The sequence below is a fragment of the Bos taurus genome, chromosome 4 (assembly GCF_002263795.3).
Source record: "Bos taurus isolate L1 Dominette 01449 registration number 42190680 breed Hereford chromosome 4, ARS-UCD2.0, whole genome shotgun sequence".
NCBI lineage: Eukaryota > Metazoa > Chordata > Mammalia > Artiodactyla > Bovidae > Bos > Bos taurus.
The window spans coordinates 82,008,482-82,024,158 of NC_037331.1; the positions used below are offsets into that span (position 1 = coordinate 82,008,482).

General features: G+C 39.9%; 1 protein-coding gene across 2 annotated transcripts in view; it reads left to right on the forward strand.

Moving 5' to 3' along the window:
- Positions 1-15,677, forward strand: part of VPS41 (VPS41 subunit of HOPS complex) — a 226,380-nt gene that overhangs the window by 41,650 nt on the left and 169,053 nt on the right. For both annotated transcript variants that reach the window (XM_059885622.1, NM_001083453.1), the window contains 2 exon segments: positions 138-245; positions 9,509-9,586. In XM_059885622.1, coding sequence (XP_059741605.1) covers positions 138-245; positions 9,509-9,586 — 186 coding nt within the window.

Genomic DNA, 15,677 nt, shown 5'->3' on the forward strand with positions numbered 1-15,677 from the left:
TAACCCTTAGCACTGTAGTTGTGGTTGTTGACAGTCATTGAGGGAACCACCTCTGGTTCCACCTTACAGAGTGTGTTTTGAGTCTTTGACTCTTTCAAATATGTCCTTGAGGGCTGCCATCTCTGTTTTCCGTGCAGGAAGAAGAGAGTGAAGAGGAGCCCAAACTGAAGTACGAAAGGCTCTCCAATGGGGTAACTGAAATCCTTCAGAAGGATGCTGCTAGCTGCATGACGGTCCATGACAAGGTACGGTGGCCTGTAGAGGATGCTTCTGTAACTCGTTTCTGTTGTATGTTTGCTGATACTTTGAGGTCTGGTGCTTTGGGTGGTGGTTTTTCACAGTAATTGTGTCTCCCTGCCACTCTTCCTCTCTTCTTTCTCACCAGTGAAAAACTGAAACAACAACCAGAGATATTATATCGATGTATTTGTACACACACACCATCCATGTATCAAATAGTGTATCACCACACTGTAACAAATAGTTGATACACCATAGTGTATCAAATAGAAGAGGATGATGGTTGTGAAAGATCTGTGGCAAGTGATTCTCAGAAACTCTGGTACTTAATTCCTCAGATCTTACATGGTAGAGCAGGACAATGTTGAGATGAGAAATATTCTGGAGCTCATTGCTTTTGTAAGAGTAGAAGAGATTACATTGGAGGCCTTAGGAATCAATAGAAAGGCCCCAGATGATTTTTTATGTATTATATGAATGAATAAATATATTCCACATCTCAGTCTTCACTATAGAAAAGCCCCCCACCAACTTTTTAAGTCCAGACTAAGTACTATACAGGACCCTTATCCCATTATAGACCAGAACAATCCAGGACATAATTGGAATATTAGAAGCAAGGCATTCTCATCATTGCTCCCTTTTCCCCATGAGCTGTACGAGTGAGCCTTGGTACCTCCACTGAAGGCGGGCACTGGGCTCTGATCCACCTCCTGGTTTATCCCCTTCTTTCTAGCAGTATTGCCTCATCTATCTCCTTGCCTCTACCCAGTTCCCCTTTATTACAGATTTCATTCTCTTGTAAATAGATTCCTGCTTTCAGCATGCCAACAGGACCTGTGTTTTCTGTCTCGTTTTTCCAGAACCCTCTCCTTCAGCCCTTTTCATTTCTCTACCCTTAAGGCCACATTCTGGAGGCTTTATGTCTGTCCCTGGAACTTGAAGATATTTTGGGCAGCATTCTTAATCTTTTTATCCTTCAAGCTTTTGTGTTCATCTTCCCACTAACCCTGTTTTGTGACTTGATGGAGCCCTGATCTCTAATCCATTCTTCTTCTTTTCTGTCTCTGTCAAGTGGTCAGCCATTCTAACTTAAGTTTACCAGCAGATTCAATTCTCTAATGGCCCTGCTCTCAAGGACGCACCCCCACCACCCGCCTCAGCCCCACCGCCCCAGCTAAGCTCTCAGCTTAAAGTCAGTGCTTTAAGAACAAGGTCACCTGCCATGTGCTGGTACACCTTGCGTGCGAGGTGTACATGCCACTTAAAGGGCTGGTATTTATTTGTCCATCTTCAGCTCCTTCATCCCCAATCCGCCTTTTCGGCCACCATCCCTTCACTCAGACGATGATGTCATTTCTATTTCTTTAAGAGAATGGAAGCTATCCAGCATGATCAGCCTCAGTTTCTGGCTGTTTGCCCAGCTCATCCTTCCCCTCCCGCTTATGGTCCTTTTTGGCCACATCTGTCATTCACTTCATTTCATCCCTTCTCTCCTAGTGATCCATGCTGAATCATGGAACAGACAACTCTAGCCCCATGTAACCACTGATCTACTTTCTGATTCTGTAAATGAGCCCATTTTTGATATTTCATGCTTTTGTTGTGCAGTCACTGAGTCATGTATGACTTTTTGTGACCCCATGGACTGTAGCAAGCCAGGCTCCTCTGTCCTTTACTGTCTCCCAGAGTTTGCTCAAATTCAGGTCCATTGAGTCAGTGATGCTCTCTAACCATCTCATCCTCTGCCACCCCCTTTTCCTTTTGTCTTTAGTCTTTCCCAGCATCAGGATCTTTTTCCCAATGAGTGTGCTCTTCACATCAGATGGCCAAAGTATTGGTGCTTTAGATTCAGCATCCCAGTTCTTCCAGTGAAGGACTTTCAGTAAAGAGTATTCACTATACAGTGAAGAATATTCAGGGTTGATTTCCTTTAGTATTGACTGGTTTGATCTCCTTGTTGTTCAAAAGACTCTGAAGAGTCTTCTTCAGCACCACAATTCAAAAGCATCAATTCTTGGGAGCTGGTAGCTCTGTCAATAAAGAATCCACCTCAAGAAGATCCTGTGGAGAAGGAAATGGCAACCTACTCCAGTATTCTTGCCTGGAAAATTCCATGGACAGAGGAGCCTGGTGGGCTACAGTCCATTGATTTGCAAGGGTTGGACACGAATTAGTGATTAGGCCACGTCCTTCTTTATGGTCCAGCTCTCATATCCATACATGACTACTGGCAAAACCGTAACTTTGATTATACAGACCTTTTTCATCAAAGTGATGTCTTTGCTTTTTAATATGCTGTCTAGGTTTGTCATAACTTCCCTTCAAAAGAACAAGTGTCTTTTAATTTCATGGCTGCAGTCACCATCTGCAGTTACTTTGGGGCCTAGGAAAGTAAAATACGTCACCGCTTCCACTTTTTCCCCTTCTGTTTGCCATGAAGTGATGGGATTGGATGCTGTGATCTTAGATTTTTGAATGTTGAGTTTTAAACCTGCTTTTCAATCTGGTCTTTTCACCCTCATCAAGAGGCTCCTTAGTTCCTCTTCACTTTCTGTCATTAGAGTGGTATCATATGCATATCTGAGGTTACTGATATTTCTCCCAGCAATCTTGATTGCAGCTTGTGATTCATTCAGCCCGGCATTTTGCATGGTGTACCTTGCATATGAGTTAAATAAGCAGGGTGACAATATAGAACCTTGACATACTCCTTTCCGAGTTTGAACCAGTCCATTGTTCCATGTCCATTCTAACTGTTGCTTCTTGATCCACATACAGGTTTCTCAGGCAGGTGTGATGGTCTGGTATTCCCATCTCTTGAAGAATTTTCCACAATTTGTTGTGATCCACACAAAGGCTGGGGGGCTCATCTTCCATTGTCATATCTTTTTGCTTTTTCATGCTGTTCATGGGGTTCTTGCAGCAAGAATACTGGGGTGGGTTGTGATTTCCTCTTCCAGTGGAGCACGCTCTGTCAGAACTCTTCCCTATGACCCATCCATCTTCTGTGGCCCTGCATAGTGTGGTTCATAGCTTCATTAAGTTACTCAAGTCCCTTCACCATGATAAGGCTGTGATTGATGAACTGGGGATCAGTTCAGCTGAGTTCAGTCGCTCTTTCGTGTCTGATTCTTTGCGACCTCATGGACTGCAGCACACCAGGCTTCCCTGTCCATCAGAGCTCCCAGAGCTTGGTCAAACTCACCTTCATCGAGTCAGTGACACTATCCAACCATCTCATCCTCTGTCGTCCCCTTCTCCTGCCTTCAGTCTTGCTCAGCATCAGGGTCTTTTCCAATGAGTCAGCTCTTCACGTCAGGGGACCAAAGTATTGGAGCTTCAGCTTCAACATCAGTCCTTCCAGTGAATATTCAGGACTGATTGCCTTTAGGATTGACTGGTTGGATATCCTTTCAGTCCAAGGGATCCACAAGATTCTTCTCCAACACCACAGTTCAAAAGCATCAATTCTTTGGCGCTCAGCTTTCTTTATGGTCGAACTCTCACATCCGTACATGACTACTGGAAAAGCCATAGCTTTGACTAGATGGACCTTTGTCAGCAAAGTAATGTCTCTGCTTTTTAATACACTGTTGAGGTTTGTCATAGCTTTTCTTCCAGGAAGCCAGCGCCTTTTAATTTAATGGCTACAGTTACCATCTGCAGTGATTTTGGAGCCTAAGAAAATAAAGTCTGTCACTGTTTCCATTGTTTCCCCATCTATTTGCCATGGACTGATGAGACAATATGCCATGATCTTCATATTTTGAATGCTGAGTTTCAAGACAGCTTTTTCACTCTCCTCTTTCACTTTCATCAAGAGACCCTTTAGTTCCTCTTCACTTTCTGCTATTAGGGTGGTATCATCTGCATATCTTAGCTTATTGATATTTCTCCCTGCAGTCTTGATTTCATCTTGTGCTTCATCCAGCCCAGCATTTCTCATGATGTACTCTGCGTATAAGTTAAATAAACAGGGTGACAGTATATAGGCTTGACATACTCCTTTTCCTATTTGGAACCAGTCCGTCGTTCCAAGTCTGGATTCTAACTGTTGTTTCTTAGTTCAGTTCAGTTGCTCAGTCATGTCCGACTCTTTTCGACCCCGTGGATTGCAGCACTCCAGGCCTCCGTGTCCGTCACCAATTCCCAGAGTTTACTCAAATTCATGTCCATTGAGTCAGTGATGCCATCCAACCATCTCATCCTCTGTCATCCCCTTCTACTCCTGCCTTCAATCTTTCCCAGCATCAGGGTCTTTTCCAATGAGTCAGTTCTTTTCATCAGGTGGCCAAAGTATTGGAGTTTCAGCTTCAACATCAGTCCTTCCAATGAACATTCAGGACTGATCTCCTTTAGGATGGACTGGTTGGATCTCCTTGCAGTCCAAGGGACTCTCAAAGGTCTTTTCCAACACCACAGTTTAAAAGCATCAATTCTTCAGCACTCAGCTTTCTTTATAGTCCAGCTCTCCCATGGCTGGACTGGAAAAACCATAGCTTTGACTAGACAGACCTTTGTTGGCAAATAACGTCTTTGCTTTTTAATATGCTGTCTAGGTTGGTTGTATCTTTCCTTCCAAGAAACAAGTGTCTTTTAATTTCATGGCTGCAGTCACCATCTGCAGTGATTTTGGAGCCCCCCAAAATAAAGTCTGTCACTGTTTCCACTCCCAAGATTTGGTCCATTGGTCACTTGTTTTCTAAATATTTACTTTTCTTGGTTTAATTTCATGATATCTGTGGCCACTTCCCCCCTGACCCTCCCTAGATTAGTGTGCTTGTTTATTTAATGGCCACTTACACAGCTGTACCTTCGGTTCTATTTTTGCATGTAACTCACCATGTCCATAGTGAACTCATTTTTTTTTTTTTTTCCTCTTCCTTCCCTTGCATTTGTTGTTTTAGTTTCTCTGCCCCATTTGGTGGCAGCACCTAAGGCAAAGCTGACTCTCCGTTTCCACCCAGTCATTCCCTAAGTCCTGTTGGTTTTCTCACCATCCCTGCCCTTGCTGAGGTCTTCCACTTCTCCTCCCTATACTCGTGTACCTCTTATTCATTATTATTATTATTTTATTTGCTTTTATCTCTTTTGCCACCTAGTTGCCAGAATGCTCTGTGGAAAATATCAGTTCTGCAACTCAGGTCTGGTTTTCCTCATCTGCTAAGGTCTGAGCTCCTTCATGTGGTATTGATGGCCCTCTGAGATCTTGCCTCCTTGTGTAATTGTTCTGAAGTCTGAACACTTTCCTGCCACAAGTGTCATGCTCTGGCAGCAACCACAGGCTCTTCGTACAACATCTCTTCTGCCTGAATTCTAGTCCGAAGTCACCTGCTTGAATCCACGCCCGTCCTGAGCCAAGGAGCTTTTAGTTCTCCTCTGAACTAATGAAAGTGCCGTGAATCAATCTGTTTTCCTTCAGATTTGATTTCATCCTAATCCATTTATAACATTTTCTACTGAAATAATCTTCCAGGAATTCAAATGTGATTGTCTATTCCTCCATCCTGGAATTCTGTGTTGGCTTCCTCATGTCTTCATGATTTGGACATCCCCGCCTACCCCCCCCGCCCAACTTTGCTACCTTTTATCCTTCCATAATTATTCAGAAGCCTTCTATTAACCAACCTTGTCAGTCTCAGTACCTGCCTCCTCCCCTGGATGCTTCTACCATATAAAACTACTTGTAATTTTTTGACTTGGTCTTGCTTTTTCTGTGACCACATGCCTTTGTGCAAATTGTATCCTTGCTGCCGCAAATGGTCTTTACCACAGGCCTTCTCTCTCTGCCTTGGTGTCTGCTGTCTAGCTTCTCCTTCAGAGTTGACCCTTGAACAACATGGGTTTAGACTGGTTCAGGTCCACTTATACACAGATATTTTTTTCCAAATAGTAAATACTGAAGTACTACACAGTCCCTGGTTGGTTGAGTCTGAGGTTGTGGAACCCTTGATCTGAAGGAACCGTGGATATCCAGGACCGACTGTAAGTTATATGCGGATTCTCAACTGCAGGAAGGGTTGGTGCCCCGACACCTGCTCCCGTCTACCACTGTCTAAAGACCAACTATCTACTGTTGAAAAAAATCTGTGTATAAGTGGATCCTCCCTGTTCAAACCATATTGTTCAAGAGTCAGTTGTACTTGCATTTTAAGGATGCTCTTTAATTTTAATCAATTTTTTATGTCTGTTATTGAACCTTCATCATTTTAAGTCATGCTTGCTTATTGTCTAAGCATATTGTAGGTGTTTTGTGTATGTGTGCTGAATAAACCACAAAATGGATGAAAAGGAAAACAAAGTTCCTCTCCAGAGATCATGTTTCATTGACACCGTACTTAATCCAACTTGCCAAGGAGCCTGACAGTGGGAACTGTAATCAGACTAAGTTTGAGAATATGCACCCTATTTTTTTTTTAATATGGACCATTCTTTAAAGTGTTTATGGAATTTGTTACAGTACTGCTTCTGTTTTATGTTTCGGTTTTTTGACCCCAAGGCATGTGCGATCTTAACTCCCTGACCAGGTGTCAAACCCACACCTCCAGCATTGAAAGGTTCAGTCTTAACTACTGGACCGCTAGGGAAGTCCTGAGTACATGCACTCTTGATCTGAGGCCCATGTCTCTACTTACCAGGTTTCTGATCCAGTTGAGGGTAATTCCTATTCTAGCTCTGCTGTTCATTGACTGTCTCTGGGGAAGTCACATCGACTCTCAGAACTTATTTCCTCATGTGTAATTGTAGGGACTCCCTGCTCTAGTACTCTGAATACCGAGAAACACTAGGCGAAACATAAATATTATTATACAGCTGACCACACTTGAAACGTGCTGCTGCTTGTTTGTTTTGTAGTGTCCGAAAGACTGCTTATTTCTTCTATTTGTTTACTTAACAAAAAGTCTAATTATTCAAAGTGAAAGCAGTTATGTTAGTGGATGCTTCAGAAGGATCGGATGCCCAAATGATAGTTTCTGAGTCAGGTTTCTGTGTTTAAATCTGAAAGGAGCTAATTAAGTTTATTCTTTGTCCATGCTGGATTTTAAGTTCTCTTAGGTTAAAAGGAAAAAACATTTTTCAATAGTTACAAAAGTGCAAAGCTTTTCATGTCTGGAAGGAGGATCATATTTAAAAGATTTATATTGTTTGTGATTTGTGGCCATTTATGCATTTTTTTAACCTGTATTTCAAATAGTCAAAATCACTAGCAAATGAAAGTATGACTCATTAATAGCTTTTAAGGTTTAAATTTTTAGAGAACTATACAATTACCATATCAAATTTGATTGTTTTAAGAGCCCATAGTTATTTCTTTCTAAAAGAAAGCAACAGTAGTTTGTCTAATCCAAAGGATGAGATGTTTTTCTAAGCAAAAAGTAGCTTGTCATAAAAACCGGTCCATTTTTCCCCCAGAGATCTGCTAAAGTAATTATAGTTTTAGGTTGAAACTGTAACATTAAAATAATTCTTTTATATTTCCTATCTTAAACATTAAACGAAAGAAATTAGTGATTTTGAGAAAAAAGACGGGGGAAAGAATTCCTATTTGGATAAAGTACTCTGCATGGAACCTTTAAAATTTTGATAAAATATAATTGGAAGTTCAAGAATAGCCTTCAAAGAGGTATCAGAGAGTGACCCAGTATTAAAATATTTTAAGGATTCAAGCCCCTTAGTTTTTAGCAAACTATCAATAAATACAGTATTTATGAAGATAGTCAAATACCATCGAGCGCTTGGGTGTAGTGTGCTTTAAAACCCATTCTTGGACCACAGATGCCCCAGAATGAAGTATTGTTTGTTCGTAGCTAGTATTACGTGGTGTTTTTCTCTTCAGATATTGCTGGAGTGTCGCTACAGAGAAAAAAATCACACTCCTCTGAGCCCTCTATTTCTGATTAGAATGTTCTTTTGCTTGGGAGGAAACAGCCCTGTTTGGTTTAAATATTCAGGCTGCTCTCCCCACAGAGTTCCCTCTTTCCCCTTCTCTTTGCAGGGCCACGGCATCCTGTTTTCACCAGGCCCGCTGTCTGCCCTGGATGAGTAATCGGCCTGGCACCTGGTGCATTCAGGCAGGCCTGTGCAGCGGAATCGTCACACCTAGTTATGTCTGCACACCTGATGTTTTATTAACCAGTATTGATTTTTTACCCGGGGGACTTTTTTTTTTTCTTTCTGAAAAAAGGCAACCTTGCAGGAGTGAAAGGCATTGCAGGGGCTGAATTTCTAATGAACCCCTTCTTTTCCTTTTTGTGACTCTTTAATGTGGCTTCATAGTTTAAGCACCTGATCTGAAATTTCTTTTTCAGCAATTCCATTTCAAGAAATCCTTTTAAATCTTGACTTTCCGTAAGGTTATTTTTTCAAGATGGTGCTGCTTGACTGAAAATGCTCAGTAGTGCCTGTAAATCTGAGCATTTTGTTCTAGGTTGCGATGAGGCAGGTTCACGTGCAATGAAATACAGAGAATTTGGAACTCTTTGAGGACCTCTTAGAGAAATAAAAGGCAAGAGAAGCCTCATGTCTTATTTCAGGTAGTTCCTAAAGTTTCTTCTCGTTTCTTTAGGGTTAGTTCAAAGAATTAAGTAGCCCTGGGAGTTATGCTCTAGTGTTTTGTGTCATACTATGAATATGTATCTCAGCAGTTATTTGTGTGACAGAAAAGGATTTTTTTTCTTTTTTGCATTCGAAAATGAACATTGACAATATCTTACTTTGAGTGAGGTGTTCTAATGATGATAATATAAATGCATCAGAGTTTTTGCGTCTCTCAATGTGGCATGGATTTTCCTTTCTACACAAGAATACTTTGTTGTGTGTGCATGTCTGTGTGTGTGTTTGTTGAACTTAAATAATAGCACAGATTTACACATTTGCCGTAAATGAAGGGGAGTTTCTTAATCATTCTCTTCAGACGCTGAGTTAACCATAGGTTGAGCGTGCTTTCACAAATACCTTTTAATTTGCTGCCTCAGTCCATCAGGCACTGTGTACAGACTGCATGCGCACCATGCAGTCAGTTGTCAGCAGACGTGGGTCCTCATGAGTCATTCTGACAGCTAGCTTGCACGATCACAATAAAGTAGGCCCTGTTCTGCGATTTCCCTGAAGCTGGAAACAAGCCTTCTCGAAGGAATGTGTATCTTCCACGGCATTGCAGATCACTTACGCATTAAGTGTCTTGACTTTGCAGATGGTTTAATTGCTAATTGTATGGATGGTCCATTAAGAAAATGACCCCTCTACCCCTCTGTTCTTCTTACAGTTCTTGGCACTGGGCACACATTATGGCAAGGTTTATTTACTTGATGTCCAGGGGAACATCACTCAGAAGTTTGATGTAGTAAGTATCCAGTATAAAATAATGTGTGAACTGAATTTCATGCTAAAATTTGTGCTTTGGAATATTTGTTTTAGCCATTTGTTTTAAGAGCATAAAGAAAGGGTCATTATCAGTTAAATCTGAGTGCTAAGAGTTCTACTCTAAACTTTATAGCCCATGCTAAAAATTTTAAAGGTGAACTAAAAAAGAGAGAGGTCTATTTATAGGTATATACATACACACATTGTGTATTTTCATTGGTATCCTCTATATAAATCCTTTTAAAAATGTATTTTTTATGAATCTGTTTAATTGCAGATCTTTAGATAATTGTAGCCATCTATTTGGCTTTAAATGGAGCATTTAAAATACCCCTATGTGTGTTCATTTTAAATTGTAACAATGTGGGATATCTAGGTGGATTGCTATTAAAAGAAAAAATATTACTTTTATTGGTGATACATGGTGCTGATTTACATAGCCAGGGGTGGGGTGGGGTGGGGGCATTGTGGAATCCTTGCAGTGTGAAGCCCCTCATTTGATGACTAATGTCAGTTGTAAGAACATGCACCATCATCTTCTCCAGATGCCAAATGTAATTGAAAATTGATTGATCACCTTGATGATTCAGTTTATCTCTTCTAAATATATAAAGCTAATATTTTATGTGAATGTTTTGAGGGTTGATCTCTTAGGGAATTATATTGATTGAAAGAGAAGACCCAGGCTTTTTATTTAACTGTGATTTGGAATCACCGAGGATGAAAGCAGTGTTGAATTTGAAGCTTCATTTTGGTGTTTAAGATGGGCCTTGAAAGTATCAAGTATCCAAGGCTGTGAGAATGTGAACCTTTGGGATTAAAAAGGTGATGATTTTAGGGAGCAGATATTTCTTTTGTGGAGAAAGACTCAGCACTTGTTGAAAGATTCATCATGAGGAACTGGTATAGTTTACGAAGGAGACCACAGTTTCTAAAGCTGACACACTGTATATGAAAGGTTTCAGGGTGCTTTGTTTTGCTTTAAGAGAACCACAAATAATGAAGGAATCCTTGGAATTTTTGGAATAGTCCAGGGAGAGAAATTGGAGAAGGCAATGGCACCCCACTCCAGTACTCTTGCCTGGAAAATCCCATGGATGGAGGAGCCTGGAAGACTGCAGTCCATGGGGTCGCTGAGAGTCGGACATGACTGAGCAACTTCACTTTCACTATTCAATTTCATGCATTGGAGAAGGAAATGGCAACCCACTCCAGAGTTCTTGCCTGGAGAATCCCAGGGACAGGGGAGCCTGGTGGGCTGCTGTCTATGGGGTTGCACAGAGTCGGACATAACTGAAGGGACAGCAGTTAGGGAGAGAAATATGCACTTTCAGATTGATGTCCATGCTGTCCAAGGGACTCTCAGGAGTCTTCTCCAGCACCACAGTTCGAAGGCATCAATTCTTTAGTGCTTTGCCTTCTTCATGGTCCAGCTCTCAAAATCATATGTGACCACTGGGAACACCATAGCCTTTACTATACAGACCTTTGTCAGCAGAGTACTGTCTCTGCTTTTCAACACACTGTCTAGGTTTGTCCTAGCTTTCCTGCCAAGAATCAAACGTCTTCTGATTTCATGGCTACAGTCACCATCTGCAGTGATTTTAAAGCCCAAGAAGAGGAACTCTGTCTCTACTTCCATGATTTCCCCTTCTATTTGCCATGCAGTAATGGGGCCATATGCCATGATCTTAGGTTTTTTTAACATTTAGTCTTAAGCCAGCTCTTTCATTCTCCTCCTTCACCTTCATCCAGAGGCTATTTAGTTTCTCTTCACTTTCTGCCATTAGAGTGGTACCATCTACATATCTGAGGTTGTTGATGTTTCTCCCGCATATTTTGATCCCAGCTTGTAACTCATCCAGCCTGGCATTTCTCATGATATGCTTAGCATATAGGTTAAACAAACTGGGTGACAGCAGATAGCCCTGTGGTACTCCTTTTTCAATCCTAAACCAATCAGTTGTTCCATACAGGGTTCTAACTGTTGCTTCTTGACCCACATACAGGTTTCTCATCCATTAAAACATGAGCTGGTGCTGGGCAGAGCTCTTTTCACTTTGAAGAAAAAGCTTGCTTGGGTGCTGTCTTAAATTTCCAGCTCCAGTTTAATGATTCTGTTAACACTCTGCTTCTAAGTAAGTCTTTTTAATATTGTATAGAAACGACTTGACTCCTAAGGTTCACAAGACAGACACCGCTGGTTTCATGGCCAAAAGAGAAACCAGGAGAGACGCTGTAGGAGTTTATTCATGTTTCCTTCCTTCCTTCCTTCATGTAGGCTTCTTGTCTGCTCCCTATAAGCCTTCAGCTTTATCTTCTCTGGTGTTAGTTTTATGTCAGGTATATTCTACATCCTTTTCCAGGTAATTCCTGGTTCTCTGTATTCAGTCCTGCCCATATGACATCTTTGAAATTTAAGTTCTTTATAGCTTGCACTTATTTTTTGGTAGGAGAGGAAGATGGTTTGGTGTTCTTGCTGTAGAGAAGTTTTTCATGAGCCCCTGAGTCTGCATGAACCATTATCGTATTAGGTATATGACTTTGAGGTGACAAATTTCAGAATGTCATATTTTGAAAGGAGCCTTAATCTTCACCTTCTCATCTCAGATGAGTTTTCTGCTTTGTTATTTTATTTTCCCATTTCTGATGATGTGGTTGCTTGGGGTGGGTGGGGCTCTGTATCAGTGCTGTTGAAAAAGCATTCAGTTCTAAAAACACCATTATGGCTTTAATTTGTAGATTTTATTTGCAATGATTGCCATATTCAATCAAGAATGTTTTCTTCATTTGAAATGCAACAAGAGTGAAGCAAGTATTAAAAAAATTAGTGAATTACTTCTAGGTGAAAGTAATTTAAACAAATTAAAATTAGATAAAATAATATCTTACACTTGCATAACACTTTTTTTATTTTCTCAAGAACTGTCTCTTTAACCCATGCATTGTATTTATAGTTTTTGATTGAAGTAATGAAGCAGTATTCACAATTCTCATCTATTGATAGGGTTTTGTTTGGGAGAGGATGGGGACATAAAAGAATCTTTATTTTTAAAAGATTTCCCAAGTGATTCTGCTATTTGTATTGGAATAGAGTCATTGCATTAGGTGCTGTATAACTTTACTTTAAATGTATATGATATAAAAGAAGAAATAACTAAACAAATCATTCTGCATGTTGAAAGTGATTTGCTTTCCCATTAATATTTCAGGAGAAATACTGATTAGTAGGTTAACTCTACAAAAGCCAAGCAAATGGCTTACTAATGACTTAGCAGTTCCACTCCTAAGTACACATTCAAGAAAACTGAATCCAGTGCCTATGTCCCCCCAGATATATATGTGTAGAAGAATGTTAATAGGTTAATTTGTAATAACTCCAAACTAGAAACAACCCAAATGTTTGTCCATAGTAGAATGGATAAACCAATGATGGTATATTCTCAGTGATTAAAAAGAAGAAACTATTGCAACATGCAGAAACATGAATGAATTTTACTGTCTTACTGTTCAACCAAAGAAGCCAGACACAAATGTGTACATGTTGCATGATTCCATTTATGATGATCAAGAGAAGGCAAAAATCACACTATGGTGATAGAAGTCAGATTATGATTTGACCTGGGAGAGAGCACAGGTAGAATCTTCTGAAGTATTAATAGTTGTCTCTATCTTGGTGGTTTCCCAGGTGTGTACATGTGTAAAAATCACTGAACCACATATCAGAGATTTGTGCACTTTATTCTGTGTGAGTTATATACCTCAGTAACATGCACATGCACTGGAGGTACTCCACACGTGTGTGTCTCTCTGACCTTGAGCGGTGCTCAAATTATCCTTTGCCTGTTGAAGCAAGCTTTTCCTCTGCTTGTTTCTAAATACCAGCACATTTTCCAAGTTGGTAGCTTGTTCAGAGATCTTTATATAAATGAATCACACCACTGAGATTTTTCTTACACTGTATATTCTTCTATCATTACATGAAAAGGTTGATAGAGAGGAGCCTGTGCTACCCACCCATCTGTGACTCTTTGTGGATCAAAAGTGAAAACCACCAGGGTGATGGTTTATTTTGCATGTTGATGTTGAGATTTCAATACATCTGAAAGGATACTCATTAAAATGCTTTAGTCACATGTGTGTTTTTAAAAGATTTTATCCCTAGGTATAACTTTATATTAATTCAGATTGAATTGATAAAGTTCACTTTTACTTAACTCACAGATTAAAAATTAAAATAGGCCTAGCTTCTCAGGTAAAGGGCTCAAGTTGCTTACAAAATTGCCTGCTTGAATATGGATCAGATCATATTCTCCTGAGTAAAAGTTGTCTTAATTGCTTACACAGTGTATGACATATGACTTCAAAATCCTTAGAGAATCTCAAATTCCTTTTAAGTTCCCACATGGTGTCCATACCCATATGATGTCATTAATCATAGTAGTTACTTTCTCTTTAATAGCCTTCTTAACTGTATTAATTTGTTGTTGTTGTTTAGTCTCTTGGTCATATCCAATTGTTTGCGACCCCATGGACTGCAGCACGCCACGCTTTCCTGTCCTTCACTATCTACCAGAGTTTGCTCAAACTCATATCCATCGAGTCAGTGATGCCATCCAACCATCTTGTCCTTTTCTCCTGCCTTCAGTCTTTCGCAGCATCAGAGTCTTTTCTAATGAGTCGACCCTTTGTGTCAGCTGGTCACAGTATTGGAGCTTCAGTTTCAGTATCAGTCCTTCTAATGAATATTCAGGGTTGATTTCCTTTATGATTGACTGGTTTGATCTCCTTGCAGTCCAAGGGACTCTCGAGAGTCTTCTCCAACACCACAGTTCAATTAGGAATACTATGAAACAGCGAGCAAATCATTAAGTAGGAATACTTACTTTGAAGCAATGAGCAAATTATTTTTGGAGCCTTATTTCACGCATTTTAAATCTTTATTCTTCTAAGTGTGCCAGATGGAGAGCAAAGAACTCTACTGACCAAGCAAATCTCTGCTCTTTAGGTGAAGGCTCTTTTCTTTGTTAAAAATAGAAAATGCAGAGGTTTGCCTCTCATGGCGCCATGGTAGGAAACATTAGTTAAGGACCTTTAAAGTGGATGGTTACAAAAAGAAAGGGATCGGAAAGCAAAGTAAAATTGAACAGCCTTACTGGGAAATTTATAAATATAAAGTTTATCTCTTGAAGAAATGGGCTCAGGGTTCTCTTTGAACTCCATGTAGCAGAGTCTATTGGTATTTCTATTCCTGTTTCTTGTTGTTGTTTAAAATTTTTTTTAACAGAGTTGATTTACAATGTTGTTTTTCAGGCGTACAGCAAAGCAACTCAGTTACACACACACTCACATATATATGTATATATATTTCTTTTTTGCATTCTTCCCATCATAGGATGTTACAAGATATTGAGTATAATTTCCAGACCTATATAGCTATAGAGTAGGTCTTTTTTTGTTATCTATTATATGTATATACACACGTATATATAGTAGTGTGTATATTTAAATCCCAAACTCCTAATTTATCACTCCTTGCCCCTTTGGTGCCTGTGTTTCTTGTCTGTGTCTGTGAGTCTATTTCTCTTTCTTAAGTAAGTTCATTTGTGTCTTTTTTTTCACATTCCTACATACAAGTGGTGTATTATTTGTCTTTCTCTGGTTTACATCAATTAGTATGATAATCTATAGGTCTATGTATGTTGCTGCAAATGGCATTATTCTGCTCCTTACTGCTAATATTGGTACTTTCTTTTGATCACATGAAATTAAAAACCTAGATTTCTGTGAAAACTAGCTCACACTGCAGTAACTTAACACCCCCCTAATCGAAAAAGCAAGAGAGTTCCAGAAAAACATTTATTTCTGCTTTAGTGACTATGCCAAAGCCTTTGACTGTGTGAATCACAATAAACTGTGGAAAATTCTGAAAGAGATGGGAATATCAGACCACCTGACCTGCCTCTTGAGAAACCTATATGCAGGTCAGGAAGCAACAGTTAGAACTGGACATGGAACAACAGACTGGTTCCAAATAGAAAAAGGAGTATGTCAAGGCTGTATGTTGTCAC